This window comes from Vulpes vulpes, unplaced genomic scaffold (genome assembly GCF_048418805.1).
Source record: "Vulpes vulpes isolate BD-2025 unplaced genomic scaffold, VulVul3 u000000644, whole genome shotgun sequence".
Taxonomy (NCBI): Eukaryota; Metazoa; Chordata; class Mammalia; order Carnivora; family Canidae; genus Vulpes; species Vulpes vulpes.
This window is the reverse complement of record NW_027325787.1, coordinates 1,568,731-1,595,213: the sequence shown is the minus strand read 5'-3', so window position 1 is coordinate 1,595,213 and position 26,483 is coordinate 1,568,731. Positions and strand designations below refer to the sequence as shown.

General features: G+C 48.2%; 1 protein-coding gene across 1 annotated transcript in view; it reads right to left on the bottom strand.

Annotated features, from left to right (window-relative positions):
• Nucleotides 1–4,734, bottom strand: part of DGLUCY (D-glutamate cyclase) — a 37,906-nt gene extending 33,172 nt beyond the window's left edge. Inside the window, 3 exon segments of the mRNA XM_025982581.2 lie at nucleotides 440–589; nucleotides 4,409–4,466; nucleotides 4,676–4,734. Of these exon segments, the coding sequence (XP_025838366.2) occupies nucleotides 440–589; nucleotides 4,409–4,466; nucleotides 4,676–4,722 (255 nt within the window). The 5' untranslated portion in view covers nucleotides 4,723–4,734.
• Nucleotides 4,735–26,483: the final 21,749 nt, after the last annotated feature.

The following is a 26,483-nucleotide window of genomic DNA, read 5'->3' as shown; positions in this document are numbered from 1 at the left end:
AAAGTTGACCCTGCTGCCACCTGGCCGGCCAAGGCTCTGCCCCGAATCCCTGGGCTTTGGACCAGTGGGGCCCATTCTCCCCGACCCCAGGAAAAGTTTGAGCCCAGGAGGATTTTAAAAAAACTCACTGAGATGCTCTGGGTTGAAGAAGCCAGACAAGTTTCTAAACAGGGTTGGTTTGCACAGCTGCAATAGTGTGTAAGGGCTCAAGGCCACATGGGGTGCTCACGGCCCTCCCACAGGTGGACGCCCCACTTTCCAGAAGAGGGAACATGCTCAGAGAGGCCAGCTGCCTGTCTGGGGCTGCGCACCTAGAAAGTGACTGAACTGAGGCCACGTGGGGGTCCTGCATCCTGGCGTCAGTGCTCTCCCTGGGAGCAGAAAATACGCGGCCATCTCCATTTCCAAGTCATGCCACCCTTGTAGATCATGCCCCTACCTTGTATTCCCACATGGGGCCGTGGCCTGCTGAGTCTCTTCTGGGGAGGCCCACCCTCTCCAAGGCTGCTTCCAGGGAGAAGCCACAGTCCAAGAAGAAGGCTACCATGTCCCTCAGCTGCTCCGCGTACCCCTCCAGTGAGGTCTGGCTCTCCATGCAGGTTCAGGGATGACACTGAGCCAGAGCCAGGTTACTAAGATCTTTTTTTTTTTTAATTTTTTTAAAATTAAAAAAAATTTTTTTTAAATTTTTTTAAAATTAAAAAAAAATTTTTTTTTTAATTTTAGAGAGCGAGAGCAAGAGACTGAGCACATATGCATGTGAGCAGGACAGGGGCAGAGGTGGAGGGAGAAAAAGCAGACTCCCTGCTGAGCTGGGACCCCCCCCAACACAGGGCTCGATCTCATGACCCTGAGATTTTTTTTTTTAAGATTTTATTTATTCATGAGAGAGACACAGAGAGAGGCAGCGACATAGGCAGGGGGAGAAGCAGGCTCCTTGCAGGGAGCCCAATGCAAGACTCCATCCCAGGACCCCGGGGTCAAACCCTGAGCCAAAGGCAGATGCTTAACCGCTGAGCCACTGGATGCCCCATACAGATCTTGGTACCAGGCTAAGGGGCAGCCATGGAGAGACACTGAGGCATTAGGAACAGTCAGTCTGTGGGTGAGGAGAGGCAGAGAAGGCGTGAGCTGAGCTGGGAGAAAGGTGGGCTCACTGCGGAGCTACCGCAGGAGCAGCATCAGTAGGGCCCTTTATGCCATGTGAGTCCGGGAGGACACAGGCGTGGTGTCAGTGGTGGCTGCCTGCGGGTGTTGCTAATACCAGTGTTTTTATTTTCTTCTGCAAGCTGTGCAGACAGGTCCCTGGCCTGGGCCATGACGTGACTGTACTTCTGCAGCCAGGGCGAGAGGTTCTTGGTGACACCCTTGGGCTTTAGAGGTAAACCAACCTGTACTTGAATCCCAATCCTGCCCTGACCAGCAGTGTGGCCCTCAGCCTTAGTGCTCCCTTGGATGCGACGGTGGTGATGACACCCACCTCAAAGAGAACCCCCCATGTGTCAATCACCAAACACACACACACACACACCAAACACACACACACCAAACACACAGGCAAACCAGACTTAGGGATTGGAGTTACCTTCATCCAATGGAGTCCTGCATAGATAATTAAATTTTTGGTACGGAAGGAATAGCTAATGATGTTGGAAGATGTTTTTAACATACGGTTAAAGGAACACCACCAGGTAACAAAACACTGTGTCTGGCATGGTCTCCTTTTTGTAAAATTGGTGAGAGAAAGAACTAGGAGGAAATACATCTAAATATGAATCATGGTTATCCCTGGTGACAAGACTGACTTTTTTTTTTTTTTAATGTTCTCTTTTGGGCTTTTCTCAACACTCTAAAATTCATGTAATAAATAGGTATCATTCTGTAACCAGAGGAAAAACACAAACAAGAAACATCATTTTTTTAAAAGGATTATTTGCTTTAAAAAGACCTTCCCAAAGAAAAATGTAATTACGCCGTTTTGGAGAAATAGCCCTGGTGACAATTCTCCCAGATGCTCGATTTGCTGTATCGACATGTGGACGTATCTTTCCTACGATGACACTGTCCGCTAATATTTCGAGGGCTTGCTACATGCCAGGCTGTCCGCGCTGAGTACTCTGTAGGTGTCAATCAGTTGTATTTTATACGAGGCGAGCAAGGCTCAAAGGGACGAAGTGACTTCGCACAGCTGGTGTGTGGCACAGCCAGGATTTCAGTCTGTGATGGGGGCACCCCTGAGTCCCTCTTGGGTCACTGTGGGGCTGCGGGCACCAGGCCTCCCTGGGGTGGGTCCTCCACCCCCTCTGGCGCCTTCCTCCTCGGGGATGGTAGGAGGGAGTGACTGCAACCACCTGCGGGGAACATTCTAGGACCCACTTCTGAGCTCATGGCCTGGGACTCGTGACATCCAACCCCCGGTGTCTCTGCCAAGGTCACAGACTTCCAAAGTGAGGACAGACTGGAGGACCCGCCAGTCCCGGACAGCCCAACGAGGCTGACTGCACGTCTTGAGCAAGCCCAGCGTGTGTCCCAAAATAATCTGGACGGAGGGGGAAGGGAATTCAGGGCCCCAGACGCCTGGCTTTCCTTAGCCAGCCCTTTCTTTCCTCCAAAGCCTGTTGTGAGAGCAAATTGGATTTTTTAATACCACAAATCAGAGAGGTATGTGCACAAACCGTCTTTGTTTCTTTTTTAATTAAATGTACTTCAGAGGGCGCTGTGTTTTGGTTTTGTTCATCTCCACTGTGATGGTGGAGAGTCCCCGAGCTGTCCCCATTAGGAGCAGCACGCCCAGGGAGGCCTCTGCGGCAGGTGGCTTTGGGACGCGGTGGTGCGTGTGCAAGGCGGTGCAGAGAGGTGATTCCTCTCCGGCTCCAGCTAAGGTCACGGAGGCTTTTTCTTTGTGAAGAGAAATGAAGTGAGTCTCCTGAGTCCTTTTACTTCACGGAAACATTTTCCTTATTCATTCATTTATTTATTTATTTATTTATTTAGTTAGTTAGTTAGTTAGTTAGTTAGTTAGTTAGTTAGTTTGCTTGTTTGACTTCATGCCGAGAGAGGGGAGAAAAGCCCCTTTAATGTTCCTATTCTGATGCAAAGCCCTGGAAGACATAGTCCCAAACTGGGGTGTTCCGGCCGCTCTGCAGAATGAGCCTCTTTCCCCGTGGAACATTCCACGACGGCGGCTAACTCGGGTGGGCCGTCACTCCCCCCGACGGCTCCTGTTTCGTCCAGTTCACAGGAGCCGAGGGAGTCACCCCGCTCACCGGGGGCTCTGGCCTGTAAGGAGCCGAGCGGGGACCCCTGGCTCCCCGGGCAATGCTCTCCCGGCGACACCAAGTTCCAGCGAGCAGTGGGGTTCAGCTGGTGTTTGCGGGGCGCTGCGGGGACAGAGGGGTGCCGGCCTGTCACCCCGGTGGGTCCCCACCACGTGCGTTCGCAGCCCCTCGTGGCCGCTCCCCATCGACTCCTCTTTGGCCCCACGCGTCGCTGTGCCCGCGGGACGCCGGCAGGTGTTTGACACGTGCTCACACCTTCGGGCTCATCCTGACCTCCTGGAGTCCCGACCGGGTGAAGGCTTCCGGCCACCAGAGCCGGAGAGGCCCCTGGCGACAGGGAAGCTCGTGCAGCCCGGCCACGCCATGCAGGCGAGGAAGGACCCCCGCGACGCTGCAGCCCCAGCAGACACGACACCCCCGAAGCAGAAGAAGCACCCGCGAGGCCCAGCCTCATGGCACAATAGGGTTTACGCTGCTGAGCCTGGGGCTGCTTTGTTCTGTGACAGTAGACGATCCCGATGGCCCAGAAACGGCACCAGAGTCACACCGGGTCGATCAACGGTGAAAGCTGTCCCGCTCAGCTCTTTGAACCATGCTACCGGCTTTCTCTTTGGCCGTTCCAGTTACCAGAACAGTCTCTCTGGTCGTGAAATCATGCTGGGCCTCGGGTCAGGGACAACTTTGCTGGCTGTTTTCTCTCACAGGACCTTTCAGAGCCTTGAGTGTCATGTGTCGTCGTGGGAAGAGACCAAGGCGATGGTGCACCTGGGGGGACCTGGTCTGAATCAAAGCCAGATTCAAATGCAGTGTCATCTGGGGACACTTTTCCCCCAGAGGAAAAACCTATCACATCCTTGGGGGCTCTCGGCGGTTCTCGCCATGGGCTGCGGTGACCACGTGGAACTGGGGGTGCCAGAGCCATCTGATGGGGTTTGCACACCTGAGTCCGGCCCAAGTGCCAGACCTCCTCCTGAGAAATGAGGTAGCCACCAGAAGTAAAATCATCCCGCTCTTACTTCTTGCTTCCCAAGCAGAAGCTAGAAATCCCAGGGATTCCCAGGCCCCAAACAGCTGGTATGTCTAAGGTTTTTTTGTTTTTTAATTTTAAAATACATCTTGGCCCCACTTACCCCAGCTATGTTGGACACATTTCTGATGTTTGGTTTTGTGTGTAGAATCAAGGTCCTCGGGATCCCTGGGTGGCACAGCGGTTTAGCGCCTGCCTTTGGCCCAGGGCGCGATCCTGGAGACCGGGGATCAAATCCCACGTCGGGCTCCCGGTGCATGGAGCCTGCTTCTCCCTCTGCCTGTGTCTCTGCCTCTCTCTCTCTCTCTCTGTGACTATCATAAATAAATAAAAAAAAAATTAAAAAGAAAAAAAAAGAATCAAGGTCCTCATGGCAACGGGGAGGCAGGACTGCAGGTGGAATGTGAAGGCCATCATGCCATCTTGGAATGGGCCAGGGTGAAGGAAAGAAGGGGAACAAGATGAGAAGCTGGCTTCCCTGAAAGGCGGCAGATTCAGCATCAGGTGCCTACCTCCTCCCCTCCTGCCCTTCCCGGTCCTGCCCCCAGGGGGCATTGTTTGGAGCAAATTCTGGCCCCCACACCACATTCCCTCTCCCTTTGTGTCTCAGTTTCTTTCTTTCTTCCTTTTTAAATATTTTTTAAATTCATTTTGAGAGGGTGGGGGGGCAGAGGGAGAGAGAATCTCAAGTGGACTCACCACCAAGCATGGTGTCAATGCAGGGCTTGATCCCATGACCCTGAGATTATGACTTGAGCTGGATGCTCAACGGACTGAGCCAACCAAGTGCCCCTCATGACTCAGTTTCTCATGAGAAATTCCTAACACGTCAAGAACTTTGCTCATGCCCTTCCCCTGGCCTGGCATGTCCTCCCTCCCTCCCTCCTGAAGACCTTCCATTCCTCAGAACTTCTGGGATCTTCTGCCTCCATGAAGCAGCCAGTAGGCTCACACCAGCTGGGGCTGGGGTTCCTTGCCCCCAGAATGTTCTCTGAGCCACTGACTTGGGCCTGATGTTAATTAGGCTCTGAACTCTTCTCTCTCTTTCCCAGGGAGATCCCAGGTACCTGGAGATCAGGGCCTCGTCTCGGGCCTATCCCAGTGCTTACCACGGAGCACAGGACTTGGGCTGGCCATGAACAAGTGATAGCAGGCCACATGCTGTCACAAATGGAATAGGCCAGATTTTCTGTCTACATGTGACTTCTTTATTTAGACTTAGTCTTTTAATAAAGACAAAGTCTTTATTTAGACTTAGTGCCCAGAAGGAACAGGATTTTACATTTTCCTCTTTATATCCCACCACCATCACCTCCACCACCACCTGCTGCCACTCCAAATACACCACCTTACAGAGATTTTCGGCAAATGAAAAAAATGCCGTAGATTTTTATTTTTATTTATTTTTATTTTGTTTATGGTTTTCTTTTTTATTGGAGTTCAATTTGCCAACATATAGCATAACACCCAGTGCTCATCCCATCAAGTGCCCCCCTCAGTGCCCGTCACCCAGTCACCCCCACCCACCCCCCTCCTCCCCTTCCACCACCCCTTGTTCATTTCCCAGAGTTAGGAGTCTCTCATGTTCTGTCTCCCTCACTGATATTTTCACTCATTTTTCTCTCCTTTCCCCTTTATTCCCTTTCACTATTTTTTATATTCCCCAAATGAATGAGACCATATAATGTTTGTCCTTCTCTGATTGACTTATTTCACTCAGCATAATACCCTCCAGTTCCATCCACGTCAAAGCAAATGGTGGGTATTTGTCATTCCTAATGGCTGAGTAATCTTCCATTGTATACATAGACCACAGCTTCTTTATCCATTCATCTTTCGATGGACACCGAGGCTCCTTCCACAGTTTGGCTATCGTGGACATTGCTGCTAGAAACATCGGGGTGCAGGTGTCCCGGCGTTTCACTGCATCTGTGTATCTTTGGGGTAAATCCCCAGCAGTGCAATTGCTGGGTCGTAGGGCAGATCTATTTTTAACTATTTGAAGAACTTCCACACAGTTTTCCAGAGTGGCGGCACCAGTTCACATTCCCACCAACAGTGCAGGAGGGTTCCCCTTTCCCTGCATCCTCTCCAACATTTGTTGTTTTCTGCCTTGTTAATGTTCCCCATTCTCACTGGTGTGAGGTGGTATCTCATTGTGGTTTTGATTTGTATTTCCCAGATGGCAAGTGATGCAGAGCATTTTCTCATGTGCATGTTGGCCATGTCTATGTCTTCCTCTGAGATTTCTGTTCATGTCTTTTGCCCATTTCATGATTGGATTGTTTGTTTCTTTGCTATTGAGTTTAATAAGTTCTTTATAGATCTTGATACTAGTTCTTTATCTGATATGTCATTTGCAAATATCTTCTCCCATTCTGTAGGTTGTCGGATTTCAGGTTGTACTACAAAGTTGTGGTCATCAAGACAGTGTGGTACTGGCACAAAAACAGACACATAGATCAATGGAACAGAATAGAGAATCCAGAAGTGGACCCTCAACTTTATGGTCAACTTAATATTCAACAAAGGAGGAAAGACTGTCCACTGGAAAAAGGACAGTCTCTTCAATAAATGGTGCTGGGAAAATTGGACATTCACATGCAGAAGAATGAAACTAGACCACTCTCTTGCACCAGACACAAAGATAAACTCAAAATGGATGAAAGATCTAAATGTGAGACAAGATTCCATCAAAATCCTAGAGGAGAACCCAGGCGACACCCTTTTTGAACTTGGCCACAGTAACTTCTTGCAAGATTCATCCATGAAGGCAAGAGAAACAAAGTAAAAATGAACTATTGGGACTTCATCAAGATAAAAAGCTTCTGCAGAGCAAAAGAAACAGTCAACAAAACTAAAAGACAACCTACAGAATGGGAGAAGGTATTCGCAAATGATGTAGATGTTTAAATACAGAGGTGGCTTCCGGGAAATTACACTCAGAAAGGAATCCTGTTTGTTGATGTTTCGTGGAAATTAAATAAAAGGAAACCTTGAGGTTTTTTCAGTGTGTAGTTTAAATGGAGTCGGGAGACCAGCAGGAGGAGCTCTCACACCCCACCGCTGGGCGGACTCAATAGGAGCCCCACACCCTGCAAGTGCCACACTCCTGTAGCTGCTATTTCGCTGCCCCGGCAGGAGGAAGGAAGGTTTCGTCCTCTCCCACGACAGCCCAGTCAATGACAGTCACGGCTCCGCCAATGAAGAGCCACTGTCCTTCTAACTCCCGGTTTACCCCAAAGGACTTTCTGGTTTCTGTAACAGCCCTCCCAGTGTCCCCCCCTTCGCTCTGGAGGGGAGCTCTTATCTCTCCTTGGTTCCTTGGAACTGCCTCTGGACTTGTCTGTGGTTTTGCCACAACTTGCTTATCTTGAATTGCAATTCCCTGCTATTTCCAAATAAGCCCATTTCTGCTGGTAAAATAGCTGGCAGCTTCATCTGAAAGGTTAACATGCTCCGGAAAGAGGTCTCGATGTGTCAGCAGAACCCAGGGCTCGGAAGATGAAGAAATGGGGGGGATAGAAGAACCTATAGAATTGTCAGATCGGTATTTGTACACCTGAAACGAATATAACGCTGGATGCCACCTATACTCCAACTACAAAAGAATCTCGGGCTAGACAGTCAAACTGTGTTGGCCTCCAAGGCACAGCCCACGTCTTCTTCGTCTCAGTATATCAGATGCCTAACGCAATGCCTGGCACAAAAGTGGGAGTTCAGTGTTTGTCGAATGACTAGCTGACTGCGAAAGGGATGAAAGCAGGGTTCAAAGGCAGTGTCCACAGCAGAGGTTCTGGGTAAGCAGGATTTCCCACAACCCTTGCTATCTGGAGAAGAACCCCAGGAAATTCCAAACCACCAATGTATGTCTTCAACTCCAGCTTCATAGATAGAAAACCATGCAAACCCCAGAGTCATTTTGATGAAGGGTTTGAGCTTGTACGAAAACTCTCACAAACAAAACAGAAGAAATACTCCCCTGGATGGGGCAGAGATGCATTTTAAACCAACTGTGAGTTCTTTGATAGCCACAGAAGAAAGTGCTTCAGGGACACAGAGGAGAGGACAGTTGGTCCCACAGGGCTGAGGTGGTTGTGTGCCGGGAGGGTCAGGTGAGGTTGGAGTCCATCCCCCGGTTGAAGATACTGAGTATTAAAGCAGCTGCTTTGGCAGGTCAAGCCTGAGCTTTCCTGTTGGACTGAGAAGGCACTCCTGGACCCGGCGGGCCTGACCTCTGGGCCAAGCATCCGAGGCACCAGCTGAAGTGGCAATTGGTGGCTCCCCCAAGGTCCCAGCAGAAGACCTAATGCCTCAAGCCAGGCGCTCAGCAAAGGTCGAAGAGGGAAGCATTCCAGAATAATGCAGGGACGGTGGCCAGACCCCTCTGATGATGGCCTTCACTTCCTATTTGAAGGAGGGAATGGATTTTACCCCAAACCTACCCCCCAAAGGGTACCTGGCAGCCCTCGCCCCTCATTACTATTACTCTATAAGGCAGCCTATAGAAGTCGGGTGCTGTTTTGCAAATAAATTTTAGCCAAAACACCAAAATCAGAGAGTGATTGCTATTCCTTTCTTTTTATTATTTATTTATTTTTTAAAATATAAATTCAAGGGGATCTAGGTCATTCCTGTAACAATGTTGTTTTTCTGGCCTGGAGATAAATGAGTGTGGCTTGAAATCCTGCCCTGTGCAATGTACACTGGGAGTGTGCCAGGCATGTGAATATCACCCGCTGTGCATGTCGGGAGGGAAAGAAGGCTGAGAACCCTTACCTCACAGAGTCATCCCCTCAAAGCAGGGGTCAAACATGAAGTACATGCCCATTGACTCATTGCCACAGATGTGCCCTCAATACACCAACCAGAGAATGCCCAGTCATACAATACCCAATAGCAGTTACCATATATGAGAACCCACTATGTGCTGGGCACTGCACCAGACCCTTTACCCTCATTGGTTTACAATCATTGGTTCCTCACCACTGCTCCAAAAGAAGACATTGTTAACCCCATTAGGGGCAGGGAATGGGTCTTGGGGAGATCCAAGAAACTCCCTAAAATCCCGTACCTCATAAGTGGTAGAGCACAACCCCCCAAACAAGGTCTAACTTTATGCTTGTTTGACTGATATATACCTTTCTATGTCTATGTATCTGTGTATTCACCCCTCCCACCATCCCTCCTTCCATCCATCCATCCCTCCATCTATTCCTCCATCCCTCCCTCCCTCCATCCTTCCATCCATCCATTCCTCCAACCATCCATCATCCCTCCCTCCATCCATCCATCCCTCCATACATCCATACTCCATCCATCTATCCCTCCATCCATCCATCCCTCTGTTCATTCATCCCTCTATCCCTCAATCCCTCCCTCCATTCCTCCATCCCTCCATCCCTCCATCCTCTGGTATTAATAGGAATCACATCTTTGGGCACCTGGGTGGTGTAGTCAGTTAAACATCCAACTCTTGATTTTGGCTCAGGTCATGATCTCAAGGTCATGAGATTAAGCCTCACATCAGCCCCAGGCTCAGTGCAGAGTCTGCTTCAGATTCTCTCTCCCTCTCCCTCTGTGCGCCCTTCTCATGCTCCCTCTCTCTAAAATATAAATAATAAATCTTAAAAGAAAACGGGGAATCATATCCTCAGTAGGAAGAGTAGGGGACCTTCCCCTTTTCCCCACAAGGTGATTCCAGAGCCAGAGTCTCTTGAGTCCATATGTTTCTGTGGAGACTAAACCCATTGGTAGGGCATGGGTTCAAAACACGTAGACCAAACAAACTGAAGTTTCTCAAGCTTTCCACCAGGGCCTCCAGTGAATTCAACATTGAGTGGCTGTGAGTGGCCAAGAGCCTCAGTGCCCAGTGAGGTCTTACCTTAAGTAAGGGATCTAATCAATGAGCACTGGTTGCCCCGAAAGAAGCTACCTTTCCACTGTGAATTCCCTTTTCAATTTAGAGAGTAACAAACTCAAAGCCCACAAGTATCATTGCTAGCCTCGAATCTACCAGAGAGGGGCCCATAGACAGACCATCAACTCTTTAGAAGCATCTGACACACCCCAAAGCTCAGTGTCAAAATAGCTCAGCTATGCCTGTCACAGATGACTGAAATTCCACCATTAGAAAGTCATTTCTCAGCCTTACCCAAGTAATCCAGTTCTAGGAAGGCAAAGCTCCAGATGTGCTCAGTGGGGCGGAATCATGGGAGCACATACAGCACCATTTGTAATAGAAACCATTTAGAAACAACCTAATAGAGGTTGATTACATACATGGAGGACTGGTTAAACGGGAGAGTCGCTAAACTATGGTACCTCCACACCATACAACTAAAGACTGCATAATTATTAAAAAGAATGAGGCTACTCTACACATGTCATATTAGATAATCTCCCAAAGACCTAAAATGAGCAGTGGAAAATGAGTAAAACGAATGATGCAAGGTAAAGATAGTCTATGTTGAATAACACACCCATGATCCATGGAAATGTGTGCAGACAGTCTCTGGAAGGTTGGAGAAGAGCATGGTATCGGTTGTATCTGTAGAGAGAGAAATTAGGTGGACGGGGCCCTGAGCAGGGGCATGTATTTCATGTGAATGGCGCCCTCTGGGGTTATACCATGGGGGGCCCTGGTGGAAGAGGGAGTTTCTGCTGTTTATCCTTTCTTTTATTTTTTATTTTCTTTTATTTATTTATTTTACTTTTTTATTGGAGTTCAATTTGGCAACATATAGCATATCACCCAGAGCTCATCCCGTCAAGTGCCCCCCTCAGTGCCCATCACCCAGTCACCCCAACTCCCCGCCCACCTCCCTTTCTACTACCCCTTGTTCATTTATCCTTTCTTCACCTCTGAGTGGGACAACATGTAAGGATCACATAATTAATCCATCATTTATTTATTTATTTTTAAAAGATGTTATTTATTTATTTGACAGAAAAAGAGCACAAGCAGGGGGAGGGGCCGGCAGAGGGAGAGGGAGGAGCAGACTCCTTGCCGAGCAGGGAGTCCCATGCAGGACTCGATTCCAGGACCCTGGGGTCATGACCTGAGCTGAAAGCCGATGCTTAACTGCTGACTGAGCCACCCAGGCACCCAGTATTATGTGATGTAGAAGTAGCATTTAATTTAAAAGTATAGAAAGAAGTTAGAATCCGATCCTTTTTAAGTAATCACTACACCTTGTGTGGAGCTTGAACTCAACAACCTTGAGACCTGGGGTTGCACACTCTACCAACTGTGCTGCCCAGGAACCCCAGGATCAGGTCCTTTTTTAAAAGAAATAAAACATTATGATACAATAAGTCATTCCTTGGGTGCTTGGGTGGCTAAGAAGGTTAAGCATCTGACTCCTTTTTTTTAAAAGATTATTTATGTTTTTTAATATTTTTTAAAGATTTATTTATTTATTTATTTATTTATTTATTTATTTATGATAGACATAGAGAGAGAGAGAGAGGAGAGAGAGAGAGAGAGGCAGAGACACTGGAGGAGGGAGAATCAGGCTCCATGCCAGGACCCCGACGTGGGACTTGAACCCGGGACTCCAGGATCGCGCCCTGGGCCAAAGGCAGGTGCTAAACCACTGAGCCACCCAGGAATCCCCAAAGATTATTTTTAATTTATTTATTTGAGAGAGAGAGAGAGAGAGAGCACAAGCAAGGGGAAGGATAGGAGGAGGAGCAGACTCCCATCTGAGCAGGGAGCCCCGCACTGGGCTCGATCTTAGGACCCCGAGATCATGACTGGAGCCGAAGGCAGATGCTGAACCAACGGAGCCACCCAGGTGCTCAAGTGTCTGAATCTTGATGTCAGCTCAGGTCACAGTCTCAGGGTCAGGAGATCAAGCCCCACATTAGGCTCCGTGCCGGATCTGAAACCTGCCGACGATCCTCTCTCCTTCTCCCTGTCCTTCTGCCCCTCTCCCCTACCCCTTCTCTCCCTCTAAAAAATAAATAATAATAATAAATAAAAAGTCATTCCTTATACTTCTTTCACAAGTTTTCCCTCCATTTGGGAAATATTTATTTAGCCCCTGCAGTCCGGGGTAGGCTAGCACACCGAGGTGACTGAAGCAGGACGCAGCCCCATTTAAAAGTCCGGCAGGCCTACGAGTGTGGACACCGTGGGGATAACAACAGGGTGGCTTCCTGGGTGCCTGCGGGTGCCTGGCGTCCAGACGCAGACCATCCTCCACCTGTCATTCAACGGGCATTGCAGTGCAGAGCCCGGGCCAGGCTGCCCGGGTCCTTAACCTGCCTCTATGATGAACAGAGGCTCCCTGGCGTCCGGCGGCTGCTTTCTCATCCAGAGACGGGCTGTGGTAACAATACGCACCTCCCTGCGTTGCGGGGAGCCAGGGGTGAGCTAACACCCGGGACAACTTCAGGACAATTCCTGGCCAGGTGCGGTCAGCACCCCGGAAATGGTGCCTGCTGGCTGCTCTGCACCTGCTGTGGGGCGAGGCAGCCAGGCCATGTGCTCAGGTGCTTACCGCCCCCCCGGGCCCCAACGGAGCATCCCTGCGGGAGGGCCTGTCTGCAGCAGCTCGGACACCAGCACCGTGTGCTGAGCCACGGGGAGTAGGGGCCGGGCCGGCAGGGCCATGCACTCTGGGCCTGGGGATGGCTGAGCAGCCGCAGGGAAGCACAGGAAGGGAAGCTGCTGGAATAAGGGGTGGGGGGGAGCCAGGCCGGGAGAAGCCAGCTGCTGGGCCATCCAAGAGCAAGCAGAGAGAGTGGTCTGCACAGGAGTGACCTGTAAGACTCTCCTTTCATTAAGAAGGTTCTGGCTGCAGGTGGGGGACCGGACTGCAGGGCAGGTGAAGTAGAAGGCGGGCAGAAGACAGGGGAGGCCAGGTGAGGGTCCCCCGGGGAAGTCTCCCTTCCAGACAAGAAACCTGAAAGAGAGATGATGTTTTAACCACTCCTTTGCCCGATTGGACCCGCCAGTGCTCAAGAGCCTTCTGGGCACTGGCACAGCTTGCTCCTCCGAAACAGGGATCTGAGCTCACACACACACACACACACACACACACACACACACACACAAGGGGGAAGGCTTTCTGTGTCCCTTCAGTTCTGCTTGGGAAGGACTTCGGACCTGCTTTACTCCTTCTTGCACATCTAGTACCTACAACAGTGCCTGGCACGTGGACAAGGCCCAGTACATGTGCACTGTTGGAGGAAGCAGGCAGAGCGAACGACATGCACAAAGCTGACTGCAGTGAGAGCCAGGGAGGTAGGAGAGCAACCATGTGGCTCAGAAGCCAAGGGAAGCAAATACTGCAAGGAGACATTTGTGGTCGTGGAGGTCAAGGAGGATAAAACCCAATAGGCAGCCCTTACGGCCAAGTCATCACTGTTCTGTGAGTTAACAAGCACAGGGGGCCCCATGCCACGACAGGATTGTGCTTAGCATCTGACCTTGAAGGGCACACAAAAATAGGAGGAGACCCAGTCCATTCCCTTGATGTTCACAGTCCAGCCAGGAAGATCTCAATTATTCGCAAGCATAAGCAAATTCACAATAAAACTCTATTTCTGGTTTCTGTAGATGTCCCCTGGATCACTCGCTCGCAGTCCTACAACTTGATAATGGAAGAACAGAATAAGTAGGTGTACAGACCTCGTCTTCACTCATTAATTTTTGTGGTGGGAGTTGCTCAACATTTGCCAAGAGAGTGGCTGGTGACAGCCTAAATACAACTGCACATTTGCAAAATAGATGTTGCCACAAGGGAGAAACCATCCTAACTGAATAAATATTTCATAAAGTTTTTTTTATTACAATAACAGAGGCAAAAGATTAGGGGAAACGCTGGCAGTCATGGTTAGTATTGTTTATCTAATAAGTCATATATGAGGGCTCCCAACAAGCAAAAGATTGTTAACAAAACAAGTATTTTCAACCAAATGGTGGTCCCTTTTACTTCCCCTTCCTAAACAATTAAGTCCCAATGTCAGTAGGTAGAGCTGAGTGAGCTAGGAGTCTATGTTGGGGGATAGAGGGCAGGGGCCATGGTGGCCCAAAGCAAGGGATCGGAGCTCATGTGAGGAGGAGGACACCCTCAGGGAGGGTGGCCGGGGTTATGGTGTCACCGCCTGACCAGGGCAAGGAGGGATGCTTCATAAGGATGGAGAATGCCAGCCGGGCATGTGCCATGTGTGCATGTATCCATGTATGTGTGTGCACGTGTGCACGTGCGCGCACATGCACATGCAGGGAAGCATATATTCCTGAGCTCTGCCTGGGACCAGCAACATTTCAACAGGAACGTGCATGTCTGGTGCCCAAACCTTGGATGCTAAATACCATCTTCCATTAAAATGAGTCAAGACTCCTTGGAAAAAATGGTTGATTCCACAACTGGGGCCAGGAAATCAGAAGGTGAGCCTAGAACATCTTGTTGTGCTGGAAAGTGAGGGCGTGGCTCAGAGAATGAGGGGGCCATACGGGAAGAAGGACACAGAATCAAAGAGCTCTCAGTGGTCAAACTGGGGACAATGTGAGCTTTAAATTAAATAACGATGGAAATGGATATAACCCACTAACTTATATGGGAACCCATAAGTTCACGTGGAGATAAAAAGTAATTAAAGTTGATGAGGGATATTTACACAGTTGCAAAGTAACTCCCCATAAAATAGCTGTCCATTACAAAGAGGAAAAGACTAGTTTTATAGTGAAGACACGTAGTAGATGCCTCCTTAATGACGTGATCAAAGTAGAGGAAGAAATCAGAATGGAGGACCCTGGGGGTGGGTGCAAGGAGAAGAATGCAGTGTCACTACTATGATATTCCTGCCATAATGCATGACTTGAACCCAATCAGGAGGAAATGTTAGACCTTAACCGAGGGACATTGTACAAGGTCTGATCTTTAAAAGTGTCAAGGTTATGAAAGTCAAGGAGAGACGGAGGAGCTGTCCTCCCAGACTGAAGGGAGACTAAACAGACATACCTAAATCCAAGAGTGATTCTGAACTGGATCCTTTTGTGATAAAAGACACTACTGCAATAATCGGCAAAACCTGCTTCCCGGTTTTGACGGTTGTGTTGTGGTGAGGCGGGGAAGTGACTTCGTGTGTAGGAAAAACACAGGAGCGTATTGGAAGATGATGGGATATCAGGATAATTTATTCCCAAAGAGTCCAAGGAAAAGAGGATTTTTTTTTCCTTTGGTGCCACCCTTGCAATTTTTCTGTTACTTCGGGATCGTTTCAAAATTTTAAACCGATAAGGAACAAATGTAGAAAAATTAACTTGTAAATAAACCAAATGCAGCATATACACACAATGGAATATTATTTAGCCTTCAAAAGGAAGGAAATTCTAACAGATGCCGTGACATGGAGGAAGCTTAAAGACATTATGATAAGTGGGACACCTGGGTGGCATAGTCGACGGAGCATCCAACTTGGTTTCAGCTCAGGTCGTGTCCTCGGGGGGTGTGGGAGCCAGCCCTACAACAGGCTCCATGCTCAGTGCAGGATCTATTGGGAGACTCTCTCCCTCTCCCTCCTCTCTCCTTACCTCTCCCCTCCCACTTATGCTCTCTCCCTTTCTCTCCCAAATCAATTAATCATCTTAAAGGAAAAAAGGCATTATGATAAGTAAAATAAGCCTATCACAGGGACCAAGTATTGTATGGTTCCACTTATAAGCTGTACCTCAAACAGCTCTTGGAGGGGTGCCATGTGTGTAGCAGGAACAGATCGTAAGTTTGGGATGTTGAAAAGCTCTGGAGATGGAAGGTGGTGACAGTTGTACACCAACACAGATGTGTTCAACACCACTGAACTGTACACCAAAAGCTGGTTAAAACAGTAAAATGTTATGTCTCTTGTACCACAACACAAAATTTAAATTAAACAAAAGAAACCGTGATTGTTAACGTGCATGCGCATCCAATGTTTAGTTTCAAATCGTTGCTGTGAAAAGCGACACCAGCATCGGTGTGTGTCTTGAATATCAAGTATGCCCTAACTCAGGGTTTCCTGTTGCAGCTCCATGAAAAGGAGCTTATCTTGGAAGAGGAAAGGTTTGGCTTCCCAGGGCCAAACATTAAGTTTACAGCTCTGTGGAAATTTAGAGAAAACTCCTTCTGCCAAACGTGGCTGTGAATGTCCATTCTTCGAGAGTTCTAGAATGGTTGAGAGCCTCCGTCTTCAAAGTCAATCTGCTTTTTAGTTACTTCACTAAATAAAGCAATCCAACCTGGTGGCAAAACTCCAAGGTCTGACATTGCTGCAGGCAAACAAGGCAAGGCTTCCAAGCCTAGTTTGCTCGGGCTGTAGAACCAGGGCACAGGTGTCTGCTTATTTATTACAGAGGTGCCGCGAGGCCCTGTGGGAGCAGATTCCTGTAGCCACAAAACGGGACACATGAATCCAGATAGAGGTTAAGCATACGATGTTAACCGTAAAAATGCTTCATGTGGTTCCACAGGTGAGGCCTCGGGATAAAGCGAACCGTGGCTTTCATGTCCAGCTACCCTTCCCCTGCGCAGCCCAAACGATGGCATGACCCATAAGCCTTCAGGTCTGGGCAGGGGTGCTGGGGGCTCCATGTACTCCCACCACTGGAAAAGGCTTAGCCTAGCGGCCCTACGCTGGCACAACACATAAGACACAATGAACCAAACTGAAAAGCACTTTGACTCTTTAGGCCACAGTCCCTTTGTGTCAAATGTCAGACCTGCCAGGATAGACTTTTTTTTTTTAAGATTTTATTCATTGATTTGAGAGAGAGCGAGAACACTCAAGTCCAAGTAGGGGCAGAGGCAGAGAGAGAAGCAGACTCTCTGTTGAGTGGGGAGCCCAAGGCAAAGCTCGATCCCAGGCCCCAGGGACCATGAACTGAGCTGAAGGCAGACGCTTAACCAACTGAGCTACCAGGTGCCCCGGGAAAGACATTCCTTTAGTGCCTTCCAATTCTATGGCTTTCATGATCTGTAACTACTTAGCCAATAATTTATGAGTTGATGGTGGTTCATATTGATTACTAAAGGTCTTTTTTTTTTTAATTCCTTTGTTAGTGCATGTGCGGGTGTGTGTTTCTTTGAGAGTAACATCAACTCTTAGTTGGTCAGTTCTTGGAATTATTGGTCTCAGGACTGTACATTAGTCCAGAACTACACTTGCCTTACCCCAAAGAAAGTCTGCCACCTGCTAGCATAATTGTATGGCAATGAATATATATAGGACTAGAGCCCCATTCCAGAAGTGGAGATTATGGGCCAGATAGAACAACACATGCCCTTTAGACAATCCTTTTATGCCAGGCCTAATATAATTCAGGTTTAAAGGGCATATGTCTCTATGGGTCACATTTCAGAAGACCCCATAATGGATCTAAACCCAAATAAACATGAGCTAAGCTTGGACCCATTTCATTTAGACGCAGCTATCGACAGCTGTACAGAGACGGTTGTGCGAATGCTCAGGGATGGCTGGGGCAGTTGTTTCCAAGGGTCTTCTAGCCCCATTAAGGCTGGATCCAGAAATAGCTGAGACTGGGCCCCAGCCTGTAGGGCCGGAGCTTTCACGGGCTGGAAACTACACTCTCAGACTCGACTGTGCCCTTCCCTGGTCTGAGTTCTGGTTGAGATTCTCTGAGATTTCCTTTCAGGAGTATTTGGACCCAGGGTCAGTGGCACATCTCGCAGACTGGCGATGGTGCAGGGGACAGCGCTCTCCTGGTGGCGGGCGGGGAGCACTGGCTGTGTCGGGTCAGAGCCCCCGAAGCCCCCGATGGCAGTTCCACAGGAGGAAGGCCCCACGGGTGCCCTCGGAGAGACCTTGACAGTCACAATGAGCAAGTTAGGAGCTTCCTAGGGCAAACCCACCGTGGCACCTTCCCTCCGACAGAGGAGTGGGCAGGTGCGACAGGTGCAACGGGCCCCCCCGGGGGTCCTATCCTGCTCAGCAGCCACCCAGCAGAATCGCGGGCTCTCCCTAGCACCCAGTGCATTTCCATGGGAACAGCTCGGGAGCCCCGCGCTAGGCGGTATGTTCCATCTATTTCTATGGCACCTATCACCATGGCACCTACTTGCTCTGAAAAACACAGGCTAAAAACAGAACATACAAGAGAGGGGGGCAAAATCCACTTCTCTGCAGTCACCTTCCACAGCTGCTGTTAGACCTAGGGCTGCTCACGCCGACCTCGGCATTCCCAGTCTCTGTGTGTTTGTTGTGGGTGGCCTTAAAGGACAACAGGCTGGCTCCCTGCACCACATCCTGCATCCTCTTGGGGTGGCGGGGCCTGAGGCTCTAGGGATTTTGCGCCCCACTCACCGCAAGGGTGAATCCCCAGGCACAAGGAGCCCCTCGGAAAAGGTTCCCCCCGGGGCTGGTTCAGGGTCTCCCATGACATGTTCAGGGAAGGCGGGACAAGTGGGGAGTAGAGGAAGGGGAAGGTGACATCAGGGACACAGAGGACCCAAGAAAGGACTCGTATTTGTTCCAACCAAGTGGATCACGAGCTTCTCTGGGCCCACATGGGACCCTCTCTTCAGAGGCAGATCTGTGAAGCCAAATAGCTTCCCTGAAGGTTTTCCCTAAATACAGGGCCACCCTTTACAGCACAGCCCTTAACCCCGACTCTGGAGACAGGCAGAGCATGAGTGTGAATCCTGACTCAGGTGAGATCCGAGAGCCACGTGTGAGCGGTGGGTTAATATGCCATCTGGGAAATGGGCATGAGAAGACACAGCCCTCAGGGCCAGGCCACTCCCTGTGACCTCAGCCCTCCTGCTCGTTTCTTGCTTTGCCCAGCTCTAAAATGGGGGCAGTAACCGGCCTCGAAAGAACTTTGAGACCGTGGAGGAGACGATACATGTCAAGCATCAAGCACTGAGCAGAGCGCTTGGAGCTGCTGGAGAGGATGCCATGAGGACGTGGGTGGTGACAAGGGCCAGGACAGGAGGCTCAGCCAGCCCTGGTTCTCCTGGGCCCGACCTCCTGCCTTGGTCCTGATGGGGCAGGTATGAGCAGGGTCCCCACCTTCAGACGCTCATGGTCATCAGTGTGCCCGGGGATGACAAACAAGCTCGCACTCCACAGGAGGAGTCACTGCGCAGCAGGGTCATCAGCTGGCGCTTGCTGGGACACACGGGATGGTGAAGTTCTCATGAACTGAAGGAAATCCCAACTCTGTTCCCTGCTATGGGCTTTTGGAGTCAAGCAGCCCTGGGGACTCAACCTTCCCTCTGGCTACCTATTGACCAAGTGACTCAACTTCACCTCCCTTTCCTTCCCCATCCGTGAAATGGGGTCATGCCTCCTGTCACAGAAGGTGGTTGGGGCATTAAGGGGGTGGGGGCATGCAGGAAGAGCCTCCAGCCCAGAGCCAGCACTTAGTGGGCTCTAATCCCCCCACTGACTGTCTTAAAGTGGAGTAAATACTCTTTTTAGTGAATTAAGGGTTGGCCTTTATAATAGAAGGAAACAGGCGTGTTTCCTGAATTTGCTGAGATGCTGGTAAATGCTGGTAAATGCTGAAACTCCCAGATTCACACCAGGCGGGGGAGGGGGCTGGGGTTGGCATGCCCCCCTCCTGGGGCCTCCACGGCCCTTTCTCACCACCCCCTCTCAAGAACGCTCTGCCAAACTAGACAGTGGGCTTGTGCTCACACACTGCTTACTAGTTCCTTTTTTTGTGTTTTCTTTTAAGATTTATTTATTCACTTGAGAGAGAGAGAGAGAGAGAGGAGGGGCAGACGGAGAAAATCTTCAAGCTTACTCCCCACCGAGCACAGAGCCCCATGCAGGGCTCCATCTCATGACCCCAAGATCATGACCTGAGCCCAAAAAAAGAGTTAGACATTTAACAGACTGAGCCCCCCCAGGTGCCTCTACTCATTCCTTTTTATTTTATAAAAGTATTTCCCGTGTTGTAAGCGTTGTGGCCATCTTCCTGCCAAATCCCACCCCCCCCACCCCCAAGAGGGCCCACTTTCCACTTGAGGGTTCATGGGCTTCTAAGAAAGTGGAGTCTACTCCAAGGTGCTGGGGACTGAGCTGTGGTCTGAGCCAAGCCAATCACATAATTCTATCCTCTGCATGCCAGGACGGGTTCATGTGGCCTCAGTGGGTCCAATCAGAACGTCCCTTGGGAGGTCCTGTGAACGAGGAACAGAAGGTCCAGCAGGGGCTGTAGAAGTGAGGCCTGGATGACTCTAGCCATTCGACCGTCATAAGCAAGGCCAGCCTGTGAGCAAAGCTGACGCATGAAGGGTAACAGCCAAAGCACCACCAGAACCTGGAGCTGGTGCCACGATGGCTTTAGAACGCCTAGATCAAACTGATTCTCTGCCCCTCGGACTTTCTTGGGCCTGGGAGTCAATGCATTCCACTCCCATTTAAACTGATTTGAGTTGGGTTTCGCACCATGCGAGAAAAATGCACCAGGAACATGATTTCCTCTTTAGAGTTCCAAAGCCCCTGTCACGTTCAGACCTCTGTTCCAACGCTAGGTCTTGAAGAAAGCTCACCTAATGCTATTACCTCCTTCCCCTTGGCTCCTGTGTGCCGCTTATTTAAAACTCAACCACGCGTGCCAGCCTCACAATAAAGCCGGTAGTGTCTCTAATTCCCCACTGAGGACAATGAGGCCCCAGCAAAAGCATTTTCTCCAAGGTTACCTATTGAGTAGCTGGTAAGATCCAGACTAGAAATGAGGACCCTGTGTGCTAGGTAGGCCATTACTAAATTCTTATTTCTTTTTCTAAATGTGAAATGATTTTAATTCCCCAGTTGGATTCTAATTTTCTTGAGGCCAAAGCTATTTTTTCCTTCCTATTTCCACCATCCATTGTAGTCACTTGAGACATGTTTGTTACCCGGTGACCAAGGGAACCTCCTGCAGCCAGGAACACAATGCCCGGAGGTCTGCCTCGTATTTTAAGAAGTACCAGGCACTGGGCGAAAGGCTTAACACATGTATTCTCATTTTTTTAAGAGATGGCTTGTTGTATTTACATTACTCTTGGGCCTGAGGGCAAGTGGCTTTTCATCAAGGCTCGAGCAGAGCCTGTTTGGACTGAAAGTGTAGGATCTTTCCTAAAGAACAAACACGGAACACAGTGGTCCTTTACTGTGCACATGGCTGTGTGGAAGGGCCGAGGACTCTGGGGTTTGATTCCTGACACTACTTCTTATTATCTGGGTGGTCTTGGGCAAGTTACCCTGTGTATTTGTGCCTTAGTTTACTCATTTGTCGAATGAAGATATAACCCCAACACCTCTGTGGGCTGTGGGAAGAGTCCATCATATCAAACACCCAGCACACTGCCTGGCATCATTTTGCTCTGTTCCTGCTATGTTTCTTCTTTGCTGGGCACTAACCAGTGGCTGGCCCTCACAGGCGTGTGCCCCACCCCCCAGCTTCATGGATGAGAGCCGACCCTCTCCAGGGGCCAAGAGAGAGAAGTTCAAGGAAACACTGGCCACCAGGTGGGAGAAGTTTCCATCCCATTCCTTGCCAAACATAGATTTGCTGCTGGAAAGCCCAAGTGCGCCAAGGAATGGTTGTGGCCCAGGCTGCTTTGTTTCATTGCAAATTCATTGTGTTTGGATTATAACAAAGCATTTTTCCTTTTGTCTCTGCCCTGCAAACCATGAACTGTTCCAGATCTGACAGCCTGAGCACCGGCTCTGACTTATTCAAGAAAGGAAAGGGGATTTGCTGGGTGGTGCAGTATGTATTTTTCAATTACGATGGGAAATTGTTCCTCCAAGCAGCCAGGCTTCCCCTCAGATTTTGAGCATTATCGTATAACCAGTTTACACTTGCTCAGGGCTCTTTGTCAGCCAAGGGGAAAGTTCTACCTCTTTTAGTAAATGAGACTGAGCAGCACTTCTCTGTGGCTTAGGCGGGGAGTAGGGTAGGGAAGCCAGAGGGACAGGAAGAGATAAGATGCCTTATATTTTATCACTTCTTCTAATCTCCTCCTCTATTCAAAGAAGGCAGGTAGGCCCAGCATAGTCTTCCACCCTAGGATGAGGCTTCTGGTGTTAAATAGTTCTACGTTTCTGCTGGAAGAAGCTCAGTTTCTATTTATGGGAGGCAGTGTTCTCAAAGTATAGATCTCCAGGACCCTTGCATCAGAATCCCCAAGTGCTTGATGAAATGGCAAATTTCTGGCCCCATAGGATTCCTGCTGATGAGACTCTACCAAAGATTGAAAACCTGTCCTGAAGGTGAAGAATATGGTTTTTAGAGTTAGATCAGTACGGACTGAACCCCAAGCTCCAGCTCCACTATCTACTACCTGTGGACCTTGGCCAGGTTATGTAATCTCTCTGGGTCTCAATTTCATCACCTGTAAAAGGGAATGCTGAACAGCCAAGAGAGATGGAGCTCATGTGGCTGTTACAAGGATGAAGGGAAATAATGCTTGTTTAACCATGCTTGGCCTGTTGTAAACATTCCCTACATGCTAACTCCTCCTTTTATATAATACCTGCACTCAAAAAGTCTTAGGACCTTTTTACAAGAAATAATACACTTGGCCATCACGACCAGTGTTAAGAGTCCTGCTAGTACTTTCCACGGCTACAGGTTTTGACAAGTCTACGGACCACCAGCAACCAGACTTGGAGGTATCATGAGCCACAAGAACTCCACCAGGACTCACATCTAATTCTCAACAACGAGCCAGCCAGGAGAGGGCAGCAAGAGAGAGCCAGAGTCTAACCGACATCGTTTGAATCACAATGCCTGAGTGTCAGAGGCACTTGGTGTGGTCCAGGTTGGTGCTAGTTTGAGAAGACACTGGATCTGGTGGGTGGAGATACGGCAGTGTGGATTTCACGCTGGGTGGTGTACATTAGCGTGGTGGGTGGTGGCTGTCTCTCTGACTCAGGGCTTCCAAAGATATTTACTTTAAGGAATTACACGAGCATCACTCTATTGTAGGAAGCAGCAAAACTTCATTGAGATGGGGGATAATCTAAACCAGGGATTGGCAAATTCTTCTGTATAGCCTGGGAACTAAGAACGGTTTTTATATTTTTAAAGCATTGTTTAAAAAGAGGAGGAGGAGGGGAATAGTATCAAATAGCAAACAGCAAAATAAAAATAATAAATAACAAAAACAAGAACAATATTGTGACAGTTAACTTTTTTTGTCAACTTGACTGGGTCATGGGGTGCCCAGATAGCCGGCTAAACATTATTTCTGGTGTGTATGTGAGGGTGTTTTGGGATGAGATTAGCATTTGAATCAGTGGACTGAGTAAAGCAGATGGCCCTCCCCACCTTGGGTGGGCATCACTCAATCCTTTGAGAGCCTGAACAGAGCAAGAAGGCAGAGGAAGGGAGACTTGCCTTCTGTCTGATAGTTTGAGCTGAGACATTGGTCTTCTCCTGCCTTCTAATGAGGACCTACACCACTGGTGCTCCTGGTTCTCAGGCCGCTGGACTAGCTGAGGCTGAAAGTACACCACTGGCTTTCTTGGGTCTCTGGCTTTGCAGATAACAGATTATGGGACTTCTCTGCCTCCATGATCCCTTAAGCAATTTCTTCTATATTATATATAAGATATAATAGATAATATAGATATATCTCCTATTGGTTCTGTTTCTCAAGAAAAGAAAAAAGAATTTAAAAAACCTATACCATACTTACTGATGAAATGTTGAAAGCACTACAAGGCCTAGGAAGTCCTATTACCACCACATTATACTGGCTAGTATAGTAGAACAAGGAAGAAAAAAAAAGCAAATCGAAATGCATAAGGATTGGAAAGGAAGGGGGGAAAAAAACCTTGCAGGTCTTATGATTGTCTGGATGGAAAACCTAACATTATCTACAAATAAATTATTAAAATTGGTATGAGAATTGAGGAAGTTTTCTGGATACAAAAGCAATATGTAAAAAGTTGATTGCATTTCTATTTATCAGTAACTGTTAGAAAATGTAATTTAAAAAGATACCACATATAATAGGATGAGAAAATACCAACACTCAGGAGTAAATCTAACAAAACATGTGAAAGCCCTTATGAAGAAAATCATAAAACTTTACTGAGAAACACTTTAAAAGGCCTACATAAGTGGAGTGACAGCATCTCATGACTGAAGGATTCAATATTGGAGATATATCAGTTATCCCCAAATTGATGTTTATATTCTAGGCAATCCCAGTTAAAATCCAAAGGTTTTTAGAAAGAAACCCAACAAACTGATTTCAAAGTTTATTTGAAAGAGCAAAGGGCCAAGACAGGCCAAATCATTTTTAAAGAACAGACAAGTACGTGTCTGCTTAGTGGCAGGGTACATTTCCTCAAGCAGATATCAAGACTCCTTATAAAAACATAGCAATTAAGATTAAATGAAAGAACTCCCATAACTCAACAGCAAAAACAGGGTAACTAAAAAAACAAAACAAAACAAAGAAAAACCCTCAACCCAATGAAATAATGAGAAAGGACTTGATTAGACATTTCTCCAAAGAGGCAAATAGGCCCATGAAAATATGTTCAAATCACTTAATCATTACAGAAATGCAAAGCAAAACCACAATAAAATACCGCTTCAGGGGCACCTAAGTGGTGCAGTCAGTTGAGTGTCCGACTCTTGGTTTTGGCTCAGGTTAAAACCAAGATCTCAAGGTCATGGGACCAGGCCCTGAGTAGGGCTCCATGCTTGATGTGAAGTCTGCTTAAGATTCTCTCTGTCCCTTTGCCCCCCCCCCCACTCTCTCTCTCTCTAAAATAAATAAATACATCATTTAAAAAAAAATATCACTTCACACCACACCCATTTGGATGACTATTATTAAAAACAAAACACAAAAACCGAAAATAACAAGTGTTGGCGAGGATGTGGAGAAACTAGAACACTTGTGTATTGCTGGTGGAGATGTAAAATGGTGGATAACATTTACTTAAAATCATTAAACATCAAACTACTATCTCACTTCTGGGTATGTACCCAAAAGAATGGAAAGCAAGAACTCAGACATTTGTTTTTTTTTGTTTTTTTGTTTTGTTTTTTTAATTTATGATAGTCACACACAGAGAGAGAGAGAGAGAGAGAGAGAGAGAGAGAGGCAGAGACACAGGCAGAGGGAGAAGCAGGCTCCATGCACCGGGAGCCCGACGTGGGATTCGATCCTGGGTCTCCAGGATCGCGCCGTGGGCCAAAGACAGGCGCCAAACCGCTGCACCACCCGGGGATCCCCAGACATTTGTTCACCCATATTCAAAGCATCGTTATTCACAACAGCCACAATAGGTGGAATATTCACAATATTCTACAACAGATGGAAGCAATCCTAATGTTCACTGATGGATGAATGGATAAACAAAATACGGGGTATACACATTCCATGGAATACTCCAAAAAGGAAGGACATCCTGACACATGCTACATGGATGAACCTTGATAACAGTATGCTGATGAAGTAAGCCAGACACAAATACCATGTGCTTCCACTTATCTGAGGGACGTGAGATAGTGAATCAATAAAGACAAAAGTAGCGTGGTGATCTCCTCCGTGGGAAGAGGGAGAGATTGGGGAGTTACTGTTTAATGGGGACAGAGGTTCAGTTCGGGATTTTGAAAAAGTTCTGATGAGTGGTGTTGACGGTTGTATAGTAAGTGAATGTGCTTAATGCACATTTAAAAATGGTTAAGACGGTAAATTGTAAGTTATGTATATTTTACCACATTTTTAAAAAAGATTGATTGGGTGAAAGGCACCTGGGTACTCAGTCGATTGGGCATCCAGCTCTTGGTTTTGGCTCAGGTCATGGCCTGGGATTGTGAGATAGAACCCTGCATTGGGCTCAACTCAGTGCAGAGGCTGCTTGAGATTCTCTCTCTCTCTCTCTCTCACCTTCTGCCTCCCACCACTCCTCTCACGTTCTCTTTCTCTCTCTCTCTCTCTCCCTCTGCTTCCCCCCACCAACACCACTCCACTCACATTCTCTCTCTCAGGTAAATAAATAAATAAAATCTATTAAAAAAGAGATTGGGGTGATATTAGAGCAGTTATAACAAACGTATCAGTAGAGTCAAAAAGTAGCACTACTCAAAGTGTGGTCTGTACATTGCTTGTCGTCTCTGAACTATTTATCACATGCCCATAATCTGTACAGACATGAACAGCAAGCATTTGGAAACTTGGATAGCAACCTGAAAGAGTAAGTTT